The 19,025-nt window shown below is 31.3% G+C and overlaps 1 protein-coding gene across 2 annotated transcripts in view; it reads right to left on the bottom strand.

Moving 5' to 3' along the window:
- LOC142329678 (uncharacterized) overlaps nt 1-18,771 on the bottom strand; it is a 62,615-nt gene extending 43,844 nt beyond the window's left edge. The window contains exon 1 of one of the 2 annotated variants that reach the window (XM_075374368.1): nt 18,508-18,771. In XM_075374368.1, the coding sequence (XP_075230483.1) occupies nt 18,508-18,681 (174 nt within the window). In that variant the 5' untranslated portion in view covers nt 18,682-18,771. The other variant, XM_075374370.1, reaches the window with a different exon arrangement.
- Nucleotides 18,772-19,025: the final 254 nt, after the last annotated feature.

Genomic DNA, 19,025 nt, shown 5'->3' with positions numbered 1-19,025 from the left:
CAAAAATTAAATAAAAATGGCGGCCATTTTAAATATTAATGGTAAATTTCTTAAAAACTAATAATAAATAAATAAATAATTTTAAACGCTTAAAAAATAATATTTCGTTTATTATTTTAAGTAAATAAAATTCGAGAAATGAACTTTTTACCAAATAATTAAATTATGCTTTCAATACTTTTAATCTGACTACAGCAAGATAACAACAGGTAATTATTTGATAAAATATTAATGCATTGTCATTACTCATCATAAAAAATGAAGTAGTATTTATTTAAACATTAAACTTATTATATTTTCTTATGTCATTTTTTAAAAATAATTACTTTTAAGAAATTCAGAATTGTAAAAAAAAACCGCCGCTATTTTGAAAATTACTTTTATTTATACTATACTGTTTAAAGATTATGTACAATAAAGTGCAATGTGTATTCCATACTTTATGTAAATGCGAAGTTATTTTAAAAGAAAGGAAAGACAAACAGGCAGACAAATACGAAGTTTTATTAAGTTCTATGTTTACTGAATATAGATAATTTCGCGACGTTAGGCGTGATCTGTAAACATTTGGGCGTAACCAATATATATGTATGTGCGTGTGTTTAAGTGTGTGAACGCGTGAGCGTAAGTGCGGGTGTAGAGGGTTTCGTAACAATATTACCTACCCAAAATGAGTTAAAATTCAGAAAAATATTTACTTAAAATAATTTAACAAAGATCGATTACAATCTGAAGAAATGAAATTTTTCCAAAGTTGGGTGGTTCTGTTAATTTTAATATTCTACCTGTTTCGTTATTTTTCCTAATCGTAAAATAACGAAAAAGCTGGCAAAGTATTGCACAACTTTTTCACTGCAACACGTTTCCGGCTTCACCAGAATATCTTTGCAAATCAATCATTAAAAGTCTTATTTTTTTATGTTCATAATAAATGTAATAAAAAAATTTCGAATTTTTTTTTTTTTTGGCGTCCCCGTATCAATGGGGCTTTCTTACCGACAATAAAGATCACCAAAATAAAAAAGCATCGAAATTTGCAAATTTCAAAAAGGAATTGTCTGATTTTGGAAAGTCCTTACTATGTGGTGACAATTTAATAGATTTTAAAAAATAAAATAGTAATCTTTAACGAAAAATTAAAAAAAGAATTATTTAAAAATACTGAAAAATAAAGTAAGTTTTATGACAGTAATGAAACAAAAATATTTCTTACTTCGGGTCCGGTGTAGAGGAACTTAAATTTTAATTGCCCTTAACACTTTAAGGTGACAAAGTGACAAAGAAAACATTTTTTAATAATAAAAATTAACAGAGTTAAAACCAAAACACATAATATATTCTTTAGAGGTGGGGAATAATTTTTTTTTTCAATTTTCTAAAAATATTCATATATAGGTTAAGTTCAACAAACTTGCTTAAGTAAAGTTTTCTCTAAATCTAACACCCCCTTCCAATCAAGGGTAAAACAAGAACGTAAACATTTTCAAAAAACGTTTCGTGTTTAAAGTCCAGGGTCTATAGTTTTGGAAAATTCTATTTATTTTTTATAGCCCTATATATGATGTATAAAAACCAAAAATAAAAATTAATATTAAAACCGAAGGGGATAGACTAAGGCAAAAAAAAAAAATTATTTCAGTTTTAAGAGGTAGGAGTTGTTTATTGCAAAAAGGATTTTCTGCAGGTAACAAATCTGCCGAACTTAACTTTTTTTCCCCAAGTACCTCTGAAGAAAATCGAAACTGGTTTTTTGCGATATTCCTCCACCCCTGAAAATTTAAAAAAATGTGTATGATCGATCAATGCTCATGTATAGAAATATTTGAACCAAATTTTAAGAAAATCAGTTCGGTCAATTCAGGTCAAAAGCAGTGCGACACACACACACACACATACATGTTTTTTGGTCTAAATGAACTAGTTTGACCCTAAAACATTTTAAAAAACCCAATACTCCATTTCTAACACGATCACGAAAATCCTTCCTCTTTAATATAGCTATAATCGCCAGGAAAGTAACATGTAACTACGTACTTATTACGCGAAGAAATAACTGTAGTTTCTTTTTATCTATATTTCAGGTATGTATAACCTTAACAAAACTAAATTTAATTTTATCACTTAGTAGGTGCATTGTTAAGTTTCCAGACGCCTTGTAGTACCCCCTTTAATAGATCCATTTTATTGAAAATTTAATTTTTCATACGGCATGCACATGTTAACGTTTAACAGAATTCAACTATACGTATTACATTAAAGCCCATACATGTATATGACAAATTAACCCTGCAACCGTGTACACAAAGCAGCCGGGCAAACCGGCAGGAAAGGGGTTTCCTTATTTACGAATAACTGCAGTTCAACAATCGGGTACAAATGTGCATGAATAGCAAACATGCTATTTCGAGTCCTAGAAGATAAAGGCAATATGAAGAACAACAGCATGTCCTTTATAAAAAACAACCTGTCTATATCGGTAGGTATATTTAAATAAAAAATTTGATGTGGACAAAACACGACCTCCTTGTACGCCTATTAAATTACATTTATACATGGTTTTTAAATGAAAAGTACATAAAATTTTATTTCATTAAAAACTTCTGATATTTATTCATATATATTTTTTTTATTATTTAATTATTATTCACCGAAAAAGTTTTTACAATGAGAGGTTAATAATTATAAATAAATCAATATATTTAAATGAAAAAAAAAAAGGTTAAAAAAAGGAGACGAAGACCGATTCGAACCGATGTGCCTTTCCGATCCAAATATTTCATTAATTAAAATTTTATTTGGCTACAACACTGGAACCGATGAAAATAAGTACCACTTATATTGTTGAAAAGCACTCAATGAAGGCTTACTACTGCAGTTAAGAAAAAGGCCAAAATCCAAATCTTTTTGGATTTTGGGATTTTTTGGACACTTTTGGTTCAGTTGATAGCAATCAAAAAGGGAAGTGCACAACTACATGTTACAACAGTCCTAAAATTTCAACATACTACGGTTACTAATCGTTTGCGAGTAATGCGTACATAAGTAGGTACATACATGCATACATATGTACGTATGTACAGACGTCAAGCCAAAATGGATTCAGAGATAGTCAAAAGAGATATTTCCGTTGAAATCTGGAAACAAATTTTTCGCAATCGCAATACTTCCTTTACTTCGTACAAGGAAGTAAAAAAGGATTTGTAAATTACCAAGTTAAATATTCTATTCCCAAACTTTCCAGTACCTTTAATTCTAGAGTAAATTTTTGGAAGTGGCCGCCATCTTCATGAATACACGCTTCCACCATTTTCACCGTGTTTCTTCCAACTGTTTTCAGAGTTTGTGGGTTTATACTTAAAACAGCTTGTTCGTTATTGACCTTCAGTTGTTCCAAGTATTCGTGGTTTGTTGCTGCAGGCTTTTTATTTGAGCTAACTCGAAAGAAAAAAATTTGGCGTAGTCAAATCTGGAGATCTTGATGACCATTAGCCGCGACCAATAACGTGATCACCAAAGAATTCGTTAACGATATCAGAAGTTGAAATGTGCGTTGTACAATGTTGGACCGTCATGCTGGAACCAGCAGTAACGATCATCTTCCAAGAATGCAATGAGTTACATTAAAATATTCTGATATCGTTCTTCAGTAATGGTGTAAAAGAGGTAAGTAATGGTGTAAAAGAGCTTCGTAATGGTACGAAGAAAAGAGGACCAATAATTTTTCCGTGATATCGCACACCATACGCCCATCTTCTGCGGGTACAATTGTTTTTCATGATAGACGTGGGGATTTTCAGCACTCTAAAGCCTACTATTACGGCTGTTTACGTAGCCGTCCAGATGAAACCACGCCTCGTCAGTGAAAAAATCGAGAATCGATTCCATAAGATAAATACCCTCATGCACGAAATGATGAAACCACCGATGACAATATTCTAGCAATTATCTGGATGAAGAAGATGATGATCTGTTTGAATTTGATATGATCGTAAATTAATTTTTTTGTCACCCGATAACAAGCGTCTAATTGATTTTTTTTGGCGAGGCAGTTAATCGGTCTTTGATTTCAACGACTGCCTGAATTTAACACTGCCATAGATCTTTTATGTTCCTTGTTATAACAGAACTTGTCTCTCTAAATTTAGTCACTGACCTCAAAATGATGTTTTGTTAGGTGATAGTTTATTACGGTACTTACGGCAAAAATATTCTTGCATTGCAACCACCGATCGTTTTCTCAAAGTACGACTGAAGAATAAAAACACGTTCGTCTTTTGAAAACACCTTCTTCTCTCTAACAATGCACTGAGCGTTATGATCGCTTTGTTACGACTATCAGGAGCAGTCTTCTGCATCGGCGGATGTTCACTTGTTGAACAAGTCCATTCCAGTAAAACGTAAGCGAGTCGGACAATCCACTCAAATATTATAGAAGGCCGATTGGTTGGTTGCGTTTTAAATGCGACACTCCGTATTTAAACTGCAGATAAGGAATGTTTCTAATTTTACACACGTTATTTATGAACTTAAAGAGTCACCCGTACGAAAAAAGGTCGATCACAAGATATGCAACGGCAAGAAATCTGCGACTTAAAAAAAGGGATGGAAGGATCAAGTTTTTATAAAAGATTGCTATTCGGCTTAAGTTAAGGGTGTCTGGATTTTATTTTTTTCTCATATCTTTCAATTAATTTTTTTTAATTTTCCCGAGAAAATTCTTTAAATATCATACTGAAATTTCAGTAATCATTATTATTATGCCTTACAACATTGGCTAAACTAATGCAACTAGCACTGAACATAAAAAAGAAACTATCTTCATTCATCCAGACAATGTACCAATATAAACGATTCAATTTGTTTAAACATCTTTCACACGTAAGTTACCTGGAAACCTTGCAACGGGACCAATAGAGGAGCTTCCTCCATATTTTTTTTTAAAAACTATCAATGAAATGAATCCACTTGGTGATGAATAAGCTGAAGTTAATTTTTAAAAACATTCTCGCAGTTTTGCGCAAAAAGACAAACTTATCTTTATTTTGTTTCATTTTGCCCCGCTCAAACACATATGCAGTTATCATGACCCTCAAAGTACTCCAAACAATATTGCTAACAGATACCGCAGATAAAGAAACGTCAACGTTCCTACTTGCAGCATAATAACGAATTACGCTTCTAACTTGCCCAGGTCAAATTTTTTCGACCTTAAATTAAGCGTAACTCAAGAACGACTCGACTGATCTTCATCAAATTTTCACATTCACAACTTCAGATAAACTACTACTACAACATAACTAAATCTCAATGGAAGGAAATATCTCGTAGTTTTGAAAATTTTCGTGCCACAAAAGTTTATACGTAGGCCTACAAGTAAATAAATTATAAATATACATATTGGTCGAATTGAGAACCTCCTCCTTTTTACACGTAGATTGACCAAAACAGACATTTCTAAGACCCACTCACCTCACACATGCAAAGCTCTGCACGATTAAAAACTGAAGGTACTTACAGCAATATCTAGGAGAAAAAAGAATCGGCCTGAATAATCTTTGCTGAAAAGATAAACGTTGATCCGTTATTGTGAACTTATTCTGTACCCGTTTAAAGGGAACTAAAAATAGAATTAACTACGCGTGGTTTCAACAAGACGGCGCCACAACACGTACAGTCAATCAATGAACCTGCTGACCGAGGTATGAGGAGATGCAATTAATTATTTCAAGGCCACAAAGTTCTCCTAAACAAAGCCACCGTACCTTTTGAAATAAAAAAATAAAGTTTCCAAAGAAAATTCCCATTAAAAAACCGCCACATTACAGTCGATCTTTAACCAAATTATGTCAAAATATTTTTCATTATGAATGAAGAAAAAGAAAGAAACCATATAATTTCTGATATAAGGATTCCCTATCGCTAAAATGATTTTAAGATTAGCAATTATTAAGTTATATTTTAAAATCTTCTAATTCGTCTTTCTTTTAATCGGCATTACATAATATTGTTACCTTTAGTATACAAAGAATTGCTACATTTTTCATGAAACTAATTTTTTTATTTTGCAAAATCAATATTTAACCCGCACTATTTTTATCAGTGTATTTATAACATATGGTCTTCTTTCAGATAATTTTATGTCCGCTATCAATCAATAACTATTTCTCTAAACTGTTATCAGTAATTCAATCTATATCTATCTTAAATTATTAACTCGTATTAATTATCATATACGGTAAGTTGACCTATTAAACGATGTTCAAAGGCTTTCTTATCGGTGTAACATATATAAAGCACACAAGAGACACAAATTGACAATTGCTTTTTCTAAGCGTAATAATGCTCATTATTCTTTTGTAGTAAACAGAACGGCAGCACACGAAAGACTAGATACTCAAACCATATTATTTATTAGTGTAATCAATAACAATGTATTTTTTTTTTAATTCCCGTAATCAATAAAATAACCGTTTTTCGTAATGGTATTTAGTAATCAAATTTAAATTTACTTTATATTACCAAAATAGGTTGAATACCACCTGGAATTCAACGAGCTTGAATACTTGTAGGAAAGGATTTATTCAGCTAAATAAAGAAACAAATGAAAACATTTTAATTAGATAAACAACCCAAGCCGATGAGGCGTAAAGCATTTATTCTATTATGATAATAAACAATGTACACATAAATCCGTTTTTTTACCGCTTTTATTTTATACCACTGTTAATAATTTCAATAATTTTAGTTTTTCTGGTTGTAAAAAATTGTCAACTATTTTCAATTGGCTATAAATACATTACTGTGCAAGATTAGTCGTGTATTTGGGATGAATCTTTGATTGCGTATCGTGTAAGTCGACAAACACATTCTAAAATTAAAGGAGTACAACATACCATAGAAACATTTTACACATATCCTGATGGTATCTGTTAAAAAAAAAAGAAGATTTTCGGTACAGTACAATGAAAAACTTTTTCTGTTTTTAATTTTAATTCGAATTTTCAAAAATTAATTGGAAAATAAGAATGTGAAATTGAAAATTTAATTTTCAAAGTTCGACATCTACATATGTTGATTTCTGAAGAAACATTTTATGTAGACTTTTTAAACGTAATTGGTCATATTCAGATGATGATAGTACCAAATAAGATTACTAAAAAACAGAATGGAAACTGAATTTTTACGACGGTAAAATACCCATGTTATTAAGGAACAATCGACCGACTAAAATTCTTACAGTATCAAAAGTATTATAGATCAATAATTACACAGTTTAACAAGTTTAACTGTATAAAAATCTGCTATACGGGATATTTAATTAAATTTAGAAAAGGAAAACTTTCTGGCAAGCAATACAACCAATCTCAACTTTCTGACGTTAATGAACCGTAATGGCAATTAAAAAAAAAACTTACCTTCAAAAGATTAAGCTATTACATAAGTCTTTTTTCTTATTTTAAGAAAAATTTGTTTTTCTTAACAAATTTAATGATTGGTGTTTATGAAATTATTGCAAGTTTTAACGACAGCACCATATTAAAATGTAAACTCAAGGTACTAGAGAAGAACGGTTTCATTCTTGCATAGACAAACTGTGTATAAGTATGAAACACTTTGACATACACCATACTAGAAATCAGAAAGTTAAGTAAATAAAGTTAAAAAAAAGACGAAAAAAGCCAATGAAATCATTAAAACTATAAAAAAAAATGTAAAATAGTGTGAGCAATGTGCGAAGAAAAGGATCTACGACAGGTTGATCATACTCAACTGAGGCCAACTAAAAAACTAATTAAAGCATATTTATAAACTTTAATAGTTTTTTCTCTCCATCTCAACATCTATCACAGCTGTAAATCTGGCTTTTTTCCTTTTAATCACTTTATTTGTTTTTTTTAATACAGAGCGAGTCAAAGAGTATGGAAATCCCGTTAAAACCTTTCCAGATAAAATACTGTAACTTTCAGGATAAGGTATTTGTCAACTACTTTACCTTTTGATGATAAATAAAATTTCAATCCCTTCTTGAGGGGTGGCCCAGGATGCAACACAACTATATTAAATGATAACATCCTTTATGCGATAAATAATTTTAAAGTTATCTTTAAGACAAAAAAAAATTGTATAAATAAAAATTTAGTTGATGGTACAAAATTTGGATTTTGAAAAAATACACTGATTAATTTAGGAAACTGTTATTAAAAATAAATAAATGCTTCATAAAAACTTCATTAAATGGATAGAATAAATTTATTTAAAAATAAAAAAATATTTATTAAGCATAATGTTTGCTTGTTTACTTAAATTTCAATTTAATAAATGTTTCAAATGTCCTCCTTCTGTTGTTTGACAGTGTGCCAATCAATTGGAAAAGGATGGTACTGCATTATTCAATGATTCCCTAGTGTTATTTTGTGTTGATTCTCGAATTCTATTTTGTAAATCATCGATATCTTGGGACTTCTTACAATAACAATGCTTTTAAGTAGCCCCGCAGAAGATAATCCAATGATGACATATCCGGTGATCTAGCTGGCCATTCTATTTGACCCCTTCAGTCGGTCCATCTTCCAAGAAAATTGAATTTAAAATTTCACTACCTGAAGATTGAAATGAAGCGAACAAACATCTTGTTGAAACCAAATGTTTTGGAAGTTGGAGCCAACAACGTTTTGAATTTTTGCAATGATACGATCAAGAATCAGAAGCTATTTCACTGCATTTAAATTTCCATCACAAAACATAAGCCTTATCAGTCAATCACAAACAATACCTGCCTGTACATTTGCTTTGGCTGGATACGGTGTATGCGTCTCAAGATACCAGTGCGGATTAATATCAGTCCAATATCAACAATTATGGCGATTTGCATTACAATTTGAAAAAGTGGTTTCATCACTAAAAACTATGTTGTTTAATAAATTAGAATTTGCACATGTATTGTTCATCATAATTTTGCAGAACTCAAGTCTTTGATCGTTGTAACTTTCATTACGTTCTCGCACCACACAAATTTTGAAGGGTTTGAAATTTTCACTTTTTAATGTTCAAATCACTGAACTTTGGCTAAGGTTACGTTCTCGTGCTGCTGTTTTAGTCTAGGAATGAGTATTCTCAATAAATTATTGCAGAATCGCCAACTATTGTTATTTGTTGCAAATTTAGACCTCCACAGTTTTCCCCTATTATTAATGCTCCCTGTTTCTTCAAATTGTTGTTTGATGGTTTTTAACTATGTACCTTTTGAAACAGGATTATGATTATTAAATACTGTATTGAACAACTACCAAACTTCATTATATGACCTCACCAAAGTACCTAATCATTAAAAGTGTGACCCTCTCCTGTTCACTAAGCGACATGATAGCAATGTTAGCAGGTAGCGCAGAAAAAATTAATTCAGTAAAAAACAATAAAAATGTTTAAAAAATGTAACTAACAAATGTGGTAAAGGTAGACAAAATCAATTAGCCAATTGATCACAGTAAATTCTCATAAGAAACAAACAGTGTAGTACTGAAACACTCTAAATGGAATATAATCCAACTATGAAGTAAGCTTCATTTCAATGATCAGGTGACAATATTTTTATTTGTTTACTCATAAAATGCATTAAAAAATAAAACGTTTAATTTTTTTTTAAATAAATTTTAATTTAAATCAGTTTAATTTTTTTTTTAATTTAATTTTATTATTTGAACTTTATCCCGCTGCTATTTTGGGTACAGACATTGCAGCGACATTTATTTATAGCATTTTTCCTGTCTTTTAAAATTATATATCACACAAAGGGTGTTACCGTTTAAAAATGTCTGTAACCCTTAGGCCACCCCTCAAAATGGGGTTGAAATTTTATTTCTCATCAGGTAAAGTAGTTGACCGATACCTTATCCTGAAAGTTACAGTATTCTATCTGTAACTGTTTCAAAGTTGTTGTTGAGGGGTTTCTATACTTTTGACTCACTCCGTAGAGTATTTGTATATCAACACTTATTAAAATAAATATTAACAGAATAAAGATCATTTTTTTTTAAGCTAAAAGATAAAATGAGAATTATAACAAACGCCCTGTGTTATATATTATGTACATTTTGATTAACAGCGTATAAAGTATGGACGGATTAATTTTTTAAAAAAGATCTACAAAAAAGGCACTTTAAAGGTACACACCTTGGCAAAGTTATAATTAAAAAAAATATTTTTGTATTAAAACCAAACTGAATCATTCCATGTCCCCACAAATATTGTTTCTTACCACCTAATAAAAAAAAAAATAAATAATAATAACAAACATTAAGATATTTTTTCCATTCTTTTGTTTTATTTTAGTCCTTGCTTTAATTAATAGAAATAAATTAGCCTTAAATAAATTTTGATTTCCTGAATATTTAACATAAAAAGAAATAGTAAATTTAAAATAGGTGCCAAGGTTCTTTCTACTCCATGACCCATAAAATAAAATATTAGGAATATAACATAATAAATTAGATCTCCCTTTTTTTATATATATATATATATATATAATAAACAATGTCATTAAACAAAATACTTATCAATCCACTTTATAATTTTAAGAAAAGACTTAAGACTAAAGATCTTGACTTAAGATCTTTCCTAAAATGTTTAAATATTAACATTTATATTAAATTTTATGCTTATAAACTATACAGAAATTTGAATGGTAGTTTAGCCCTTAAGCAAGACAACAAATTTGTTCAATCTAAATGCCCCTTGTATTCATTACCGCATTAAAAACCTAAATAGTCCTCCAGTCATAGCTCTTGAAAAAGGACTGTTATAAACAACACGGAAAACGCATAACATTTTAACCTGAAACACTACGCATTTTTGATAAATTATGTTTTTTCTTCATAACTATAACACCGAAAAACAATCAAGGATAAAAATTAAAAATTCACATCATATTCATGAAAATGATACAATCGCATACCAAAATTGTAACTCTATAATAAAATTAACATCCAACAATAAATCTTACAACATACATGACCTGAAAATAAAACAACTTATTTTTACATTTTAACTCTCTTTTCTTTTTTTCTTTTTTTAACAAAAGCATCTGAAAGAAAAAAAGAAGGAAACTAGTGAAAAAGTGACTATCATCTGTCCATATAACAAGCGATCCCTTTTTTTGTCGCAAGTGAAAAAACAGAGAATTCTAAACTTACTATTTTCAGCAATTAGTTTTTTAAATTATTTTGAATATTTGTAATAACAAAAAACCTAATTTAAAGTATGAATCGCTAAAATATGAAAAATACAAATTGAAAACAATGTTGAAAAAAGGCACCTGTGAAATAATAACTGTATATTGTTCATGTTATATAAAATGCACCTGTGAAATAATAACTGTATATTGTTCATGTTATATAAAATGAACACTTTTCATTCATAATAGCGGTAAATATACACAGATTCTATGGATATAAATACAAACATGTCATTTATGTTTTGGGTCTTTATATTTTTCAATAAGACTGAAATTAATATATGTTAATTACATATACTCTTTACAACCTACATCTTACTACTGACAAATACATTATTTATCAATAGGTGGTTTTAATGACAATAATTAATTTTTAGAAAAAAAAATAACCGTTTTGCATCTAAAATTGTTAATATTTTATTTATTCTGGGAAAATAATTTTTTCTATTGGCAAATTTTACGTGAAATAAATAAAAGTAAATATTACATATTTAATCTAAAATAACTTGAGACTCTGTTTTAGTAAATAAATATCTTTCATGAAGTACGTAAATTGTTACATGCAAAATAGTGCCTGGTTTGATGCATTTTCTATAGCGTTGTAATATGGTCCCATCTTGAATTTGAATGCATTTTCTACAACCAACATGATGTATTCTAAATTTTTTTTTGCAATTAATACTGTATACACAACCTTTCCAATATCATACTAACTTAAATTACTTTTATGTAAAGTATAAGTGTGTGGGTACATGATGATTTAAGTGTATATGTAGATTTATTGTATGTTGTAGATTATGAGCTTTCATTAGAAAGCCAGTAATATTTTTAATTTTTTTTGAAATATAATTCCAGTAAATTAGGATTAGCAAATATACAAGATTTCATTGTTTAAAGAAGAAAGAATATTTTTATTCTGCAAAAATTGCTGCAACTAGAAGAGTGACAATTTTATGATTACTACTTCAGAATGTTTCTCTCAATTAGTTATAAAAATGACGCAATCAGTGGGTCTATTACTATAATAATAGCGTAGGCTGTGATATATTTTATACACAGCATACAACTTTTGATAGGCCAAATCGCAATACTCTACAAAACTGCAATTGTAATAACTAGCTTATAAATTCAATGGCCAATACAGTTCTCAGTCAATATAGTTAAAAGCATACACAAAAGCTGCCAAATAAACAAATTGATTATACTAAGATAGTTTGTATAAATAACCCATAGTTAAAAAATATAGTTAAAAAAATAACCCAAATTTCAATTTAATACTAGAAATACAACCAATAAAGTTAAAATTAGGCGATCGGCTTTTTAAAAATGCTGATTACAACACATCTTGAAAGATAATAAAATTCTGCAAGTTTAATTGTCTAAGAATCCAAAAGTAATGCAGTTTAGCAAATACTAAAAATCAGTAGAATGCCACAATTAACAATAATTTTCACATTTGTGCAACAGATTAACAATTTATAAAGTTTTTTTTTTCAAAGTACTAATAAATGTAAAAATTTTAAAAATCCCTTTTGGCATGCTGGAAGGCAAAGGTAGATTTCACCAGCGCTGTAGGGGATCCCCCAAAAGTTTCACGTGTCTAGCATACGACAAGCCCCATCTTCTTACAATTCCACCAAACGTTTGGTCATACCTTGCCGTAAGGGTTGGTCATATTAAAAATTGTTTCAGACAAGAGTTTTAGGTAATGTTTAGAGAACTAATGGCCATTTTAAACCGATTTAATACTGTGACTATTAAGGGAGGTATGATTTTTTTTGTCTTTGAAACCCCTATTTTTTCCACCCTCTGGGCCATTAGTTGGTGATATCAAAAAACCTTACTTACTTAAGTGTTAGGCCCTTATCCAAACAACTTGAAACAAATTTGATATTTTAATTAATAAGAAAGTTATAGCGATATATTGTTTTTTGAAAAAGCACCCCATTTCCCGTTTCCACTCCCATGGTCCGATTTTGCCTATTAATGAACTCAACTGAGATTTTGGGTCGTTATATTTTATGTAAGTGATTAGCACAAAATTACACAGTTATAGTATCCACAAGAAAATGATATATATATATAATTTCTTTTCATGTTTTTTTAAAAATTATCAAATTTTTAATTTTGTGTTTACCATAGCAAGGTTTATAATAGTCTACAAATAAACAAAAAATAATGTGAACCACATTACGTAAAGTAACATAGTATTAACAAAACATTTCTCTTTATTCCATACATGTATGTAGCTTTATGTTGTATGAGCATATAAAATTTAAATTGATGTTTAAACCACTGAGGCTTGTTAATTTATTGTTGCATATTATGTACTAAAAATTTTTTTTTAATACACTACAGTCCCACTCATCAGGACCAGACAGGAGTAGATGTAGTCAAGGTAATCCCGAAATGTAACACTGCCTATGTAGCCTTGAAACCTACAGTATAAAGTGCATACCGTTCTTCTTTGCCAAGCCTGTAATGATTAGCATTACACAGTTTGATGTTAGGAGGGTTACACCATGCCAGAAATTGATAACCAAAGCTTTCTTCCAAGGTTGGCATTGAATTGTTCACCTCCACATTGGCATTGAATTGTTTAATGCTACTTATATAAAAAGTTTCGAGAATAGTGGACTCAAAGGTTTTTGTTTAACCATAAACACCAATCAATTTCATCAGAAGAATAACTGCTGAAATGATCTGTAATATGTGGCATAAAATTGAACATCATCTGGATACATCAATACTGCAATTAAGATAAACATTATGTATAATTAAAATCTGTTATTACAATGGAGTAATTTGTAGTTTACAATTAATTTTTCAAACATTTCAGTTTTACAGTTAATAAACACTATATTCAATAGTTAATAAAGCAAATATTTTGTCAATGTAACAAGTTTATAGCTATCACTCAACTTGCTACACATAAACATGAATTTATGTTCATACTTTTGAAGAAGATGCCAACAGAAGAAAAACAATCTGTAGTAAGTTAGTTGTTAGGTGGCGCCACAGAAAATAAAATTACAATCTAATGTTACATAATAAATAAATATATTATAAACATAATCTAACCAAACTTAACCTACGCTCATTAACCTTGACTAGCGAACATAGATTAATTCTTTTTTTTCTCCCACCTTCCTGGAACCGCTCTAGAGCATTGCGTCGGAAAGGAGAAAGTAACGCAGTTATGTGCCAGTATGCAGAGTGCTCACGACCTCACTGCACCAGCACGACCCACACGTAGTCAGGGGGCCCTCTAGGCACTCAGTTGCAGGCCTGTCCGCTCAGCACCCTCCGTCGTCTTATTCTCTGACAGAACTCTTCACAGGCGTGTAACTTGTCAATACTTTCTTGAAGAAGTTTTCTACTGCTATCCATTCATTGACTCTCTTTAACACGATACCCTGTGTATCCTTGGATGAAACATATCTTCCTGGCCCAAAGCGCCCGGAATCTCCTAACGCACACCTCCAAACTGTGGGCAGAAAAAATGGACGCATTATAGAGATTCCTCCTTGTCAAATCAAGGCATACATCCATATAATCTAGGCCAAATCTGTAAAGGTATGACCTGCAACCTCCATGGCCCAACAGGAACTGCGTTAAACTGTATCCCAGCCATGTGTTCTCTTGCACCAACTTCTAATGTCACCAAAAAAGACAATGGATCCGGCAGCCCTTTGTCCCCTAGTCCCAGCATACCTGCCAGACCTGAAGTAGCTCCTCTTCAATCTGCAATGATAGCAGATTTTTTTGTACCCATGCAGCAAAGGTCGCTGCTCCCAGAGTCTCCCCTCCTTCGCTGTGTGACTAGATCTATTAGCATGACCTCCTCCAGCTCCTTGACCGCCTCCTTTGAGATGGTCCAGTACATTGCTATAATTCTCAAACAGCATTTTCTATATACCACCTCAAGCTTCCCTTTATATTTTGTGTATTTTGTCACATTGGCCCAGTAAAGCACGTGGAATATGTGACTCTGGCCAGTAACCTGCTGCTATACTGAGTCAGTCGTCCAGTGTTTGCTAGGAGGGCAGCATTTAATCTCATCATCCTCTCTGATTTGTAGGTGGTTCATATGGCATGAATGCCGAATTTCATGCTGGAATCAATCCATATTCCTAAATGTTTTATTGCTGGCATTAAGTCAATCCTTCTATTCTCCAGAGTTAATTTCAGTTTCGGTTTCCTTCTTGCTCTGGAGATTGCAACCACCTCAGTCTTGTCTGGAGGGAGCGACAACCCCGCCACCATCATCCATGTATTTATTGCCACATATGTTTCGGTTATTTTCTGTGGCGTCTCACTGAGTGGTAGCCTCTACCACTAGGGCGAGGTCATCTGCTTATCCTACTATGGTCACTCCCTGCGGAAGGGGGACCCCGAATATCCCATCATGTCAGGCTCCAAAGGGTCGGCCCAAGGACCAATACCTGGGGCACACCTGCGCATGCTCCATTCACCCAATTGCACCCACACCCTGCATTCGATCCTGCGTGCCACAAGGTAAGATAAGATGATGTGCCATAAATACATGGGTACCTGTGATCTTCCAGTGCATGCATTATGGTGACATGAGATATGCAGTTAAATGCATTTCTTGTGTCTAGAGTAACAAAAGCTCAAATACTCTGCTGAATGCCCCTCATGATTCTCCCGGCCACCTCAAGCACAGCACCCACGGCATCGAGGGCGGACCTTCCCCTGCAAATGCCATGCTAGCTTGCAGAGAGCCCACCTCCCCACACCACCACTGCTGTAGATATTCTATGTTGGAGCATGCACTGCAGCATCTTAGCCATTCTTTCTATCATAACCAGCGACCGCTAAGAGCCAGATCCCTTCCCGGTTTGGAAATGGTACTTCCATTTCTTAGGAAAAATGCAGTCTCAAAAGCACACATTATACACCTCCAGGAAGGCGAAGGGAAAACATTATACACCTCCCGAAGTTCATCTTGGGTGAAGAGAAGCAGGTTGCTCTCATTGCCCCGAAATCAGTCAGTCATCCCTCACTGCCAGGAAAAAGCTCTTTAATATTTTCCAGACCTCCCGAGCATCCTGCAATCCTGCATGACTGTAACTCTGGGCCTTGGGGCTCTCCTTACCATTAGTCTGGTTACGAAAATAAATAAAAAAAAAAATATATATATATATATATATATATATATATATATATATATATATATATATATATATATATATCTATTTATTTATTTAATTACTTATACCAAATTGGATAATAATTTTTATTTATTTATTTTCTCCTTTCAGTGGCACAAATTAACAACTAACTGACTACCTACAGATCGCCTGCAAGCATCTTCTTCAAAAGTACCAATTTATACAAATGTTAAGAAATACTTAAATGTAAAATTTCAACAATGGTTAAACACACGTTCAATTTCATATTACAGGTTATACATATCATTTCTAACACAGACTGAACAAGTACTCAGAATAAAATGCACACAAACATCAAGAGATATCAACACATTTAAATTACATTAGCAAGCTGAGATGCAGTTCAAGGCATCTACCATGCAGATCAAATAACTGCTATCACAAATGCTTATGTTGATCATTCACAGCAAAAAGCGATAAGGCTATTTTGTGATTTATTCAAACAATTATTCAATCAAACCTTATTCTTTATCACATAATAGCTAAATACATTTACAGATCATACATTATAGTTTTTTTGGTGCATTAAAAATTGATAGCAAAACTTAGCAAATTGGTGACACACTTTTTCTCATACCTATAGTTTGTAGCCTTTGAACCCTTATCAGACAGGTAGATTACAGTTGTGAGCAGTAACCATCCATAACATGATTGAAGTTAAGTGAAATGAAATAAAAATCTTTATTGCTCATTATATTTAATTATAATTGTAGGCAAAATAAAAATATAACTAATACCACAAACATTTAAATAAGTTCAGTTTTCAAAACACAATAAAAGGAAAATCTGTAGTTAAAGAAATTAACTAATATCACTAGCAGTAATTTGAAAAAAGAAGTTAAATTTATAGATTCACTGAGATAAGATTTTTTCCATTTAACTACTGCTAATATTCCATTCTTATTTTTTATACATTTCTCTGAACTTTTACTTTTTAACAGTCATTAGCAATTCCTTAAGCATAGATGGAACAAATGTTTGCAATGGTAACATACAAATCTCAATTGGCAGATTAATCCTATTTTTTTCTTCATATCTCGTAATTCAAAATTATTTTTTTAGTAAGTACTTAAGATTAGTGTACTGGTCCTCCGGAACAAAAATTGGAAACAAACGATATTTGTAAAAGATTAATAGTAATAAACCAAATCAGCATTTCATAACAAACAACCAATACGTAAAAAATCACAATTGTACTTTTACACTGATTAACAAAGTAAAAGTTTTTGAACAATTCAAATATCAAAATTGAATTATTTGAACCAATACATCTTAACCAAGTTTTACAACCTCCTCTAACGAAGATTAATTGGAGTTCTAATCTAATGGAATAAAAAGCAATTTCACTATTGTTTAAATGTAAAACAAACATTGTTCTGACAGAAAACAATATAGGACTTGGTTGAACTGAATCGCAGGATGAAAAACAAAATATATTTGAGAATTAATATATTTGAAATCGAATAAGTAATAAATAAAGATGACGGGCTGTCAGAGTAATAGGCCCGACACATGCTAAAAATGTTTCAAATACGTACACGCTAAGATGAATGGAAAAACCCCGAGGCTGCGACTAATAACCAAATTCATTTGTGGAATTATTTACTTTTTTCTTAATATTTACTTAAACAATAAAGGAAAAAATACAATTTATAACATTTCTATTTCTAGATCAGACTTTCGTAAATAACAGCAACCAATTTAATTCTTATTGTTATTAACCGATAACTGATAGGCATCAAGTTAAATAAGCACAGGAATGCAGATATTACTTTAAAAGCATGCATAAAAACTAAGTCAAGGTTAAAAAGCAGCCTATGTCATAGTTATTAAAAATGTGAAAAACTCGTTCATTTATTGGGTCGTTAAATAAATCATCACAAAATTAACTTACCTGTATATCTTAAAATAACAATGCATAACTCTTCGACTTTGCCAAAAATTAAAGCACAATTTTTTAAAAAGTCTGTTTTAACAGTTTATGACCAGGCAAATGTGAATTAATTAGTATAGTTTTAAACAAACAAAACACGCATAAGAACAGAACGAAATTCCGATTACTTAAAACGACGTCCTACTTACTCTTGGAAAAGCCGATCCCGCCGGTGTAAAACCCCAATTTGGGTTAGAATCGTAAAACATCTTCCTGTCTTTATCGAATTCTTGTCGTAATTCTTGTAACAATTCGTCACCAGATTTTCCACGTAAACGATCACTCAATCTGGTTCTCGGCTTATCACGAAACGAATACGACATAATAAGTATCAAGTATCACTAAAAATAAGCAAAATACAGATACAAGATTCCCACAGATTAATCTAGAAAATTCCACACAACCCGAATGATACGTATAAAATTGACCAATCGTACGCATTCATGCTAAGCTAATTAGCCAACATCTTGTAAAACTTCGTAGGATAATCGTTAGAGTACAGCACTAACCAACACTCGTAAGACCTTACAAAACGCAGGTAGAATAATAATTAATATCTAAGGACAACTTAAAATAAGTCTCTGCTTTGATGCATCAGTTAAATGCAAATTTTAACTTATCGAATATATTAGGTTAAAAATGAGCCAAATTCTTTAATGAATAAACC

This window comes from Lycorma delicatula, chromosome 9 (genome assembly GCF_047948215.1).
Source record: "Lycorma delicatula isolate Av1 chromosome 9, ASM4794821v1, whole genome shotgun sequence".
Lineage (NCBI taxonomy): Eukaryota > Metazoa > Arthropoda > Insecta > Hemiptera > Fulgoridae > Lycorma > Lycorma delicatula.
Note: the sequence above shows the minus strand (reverse complement) of the source record. Positions and strands in the feature narration are given on the sequence as shown.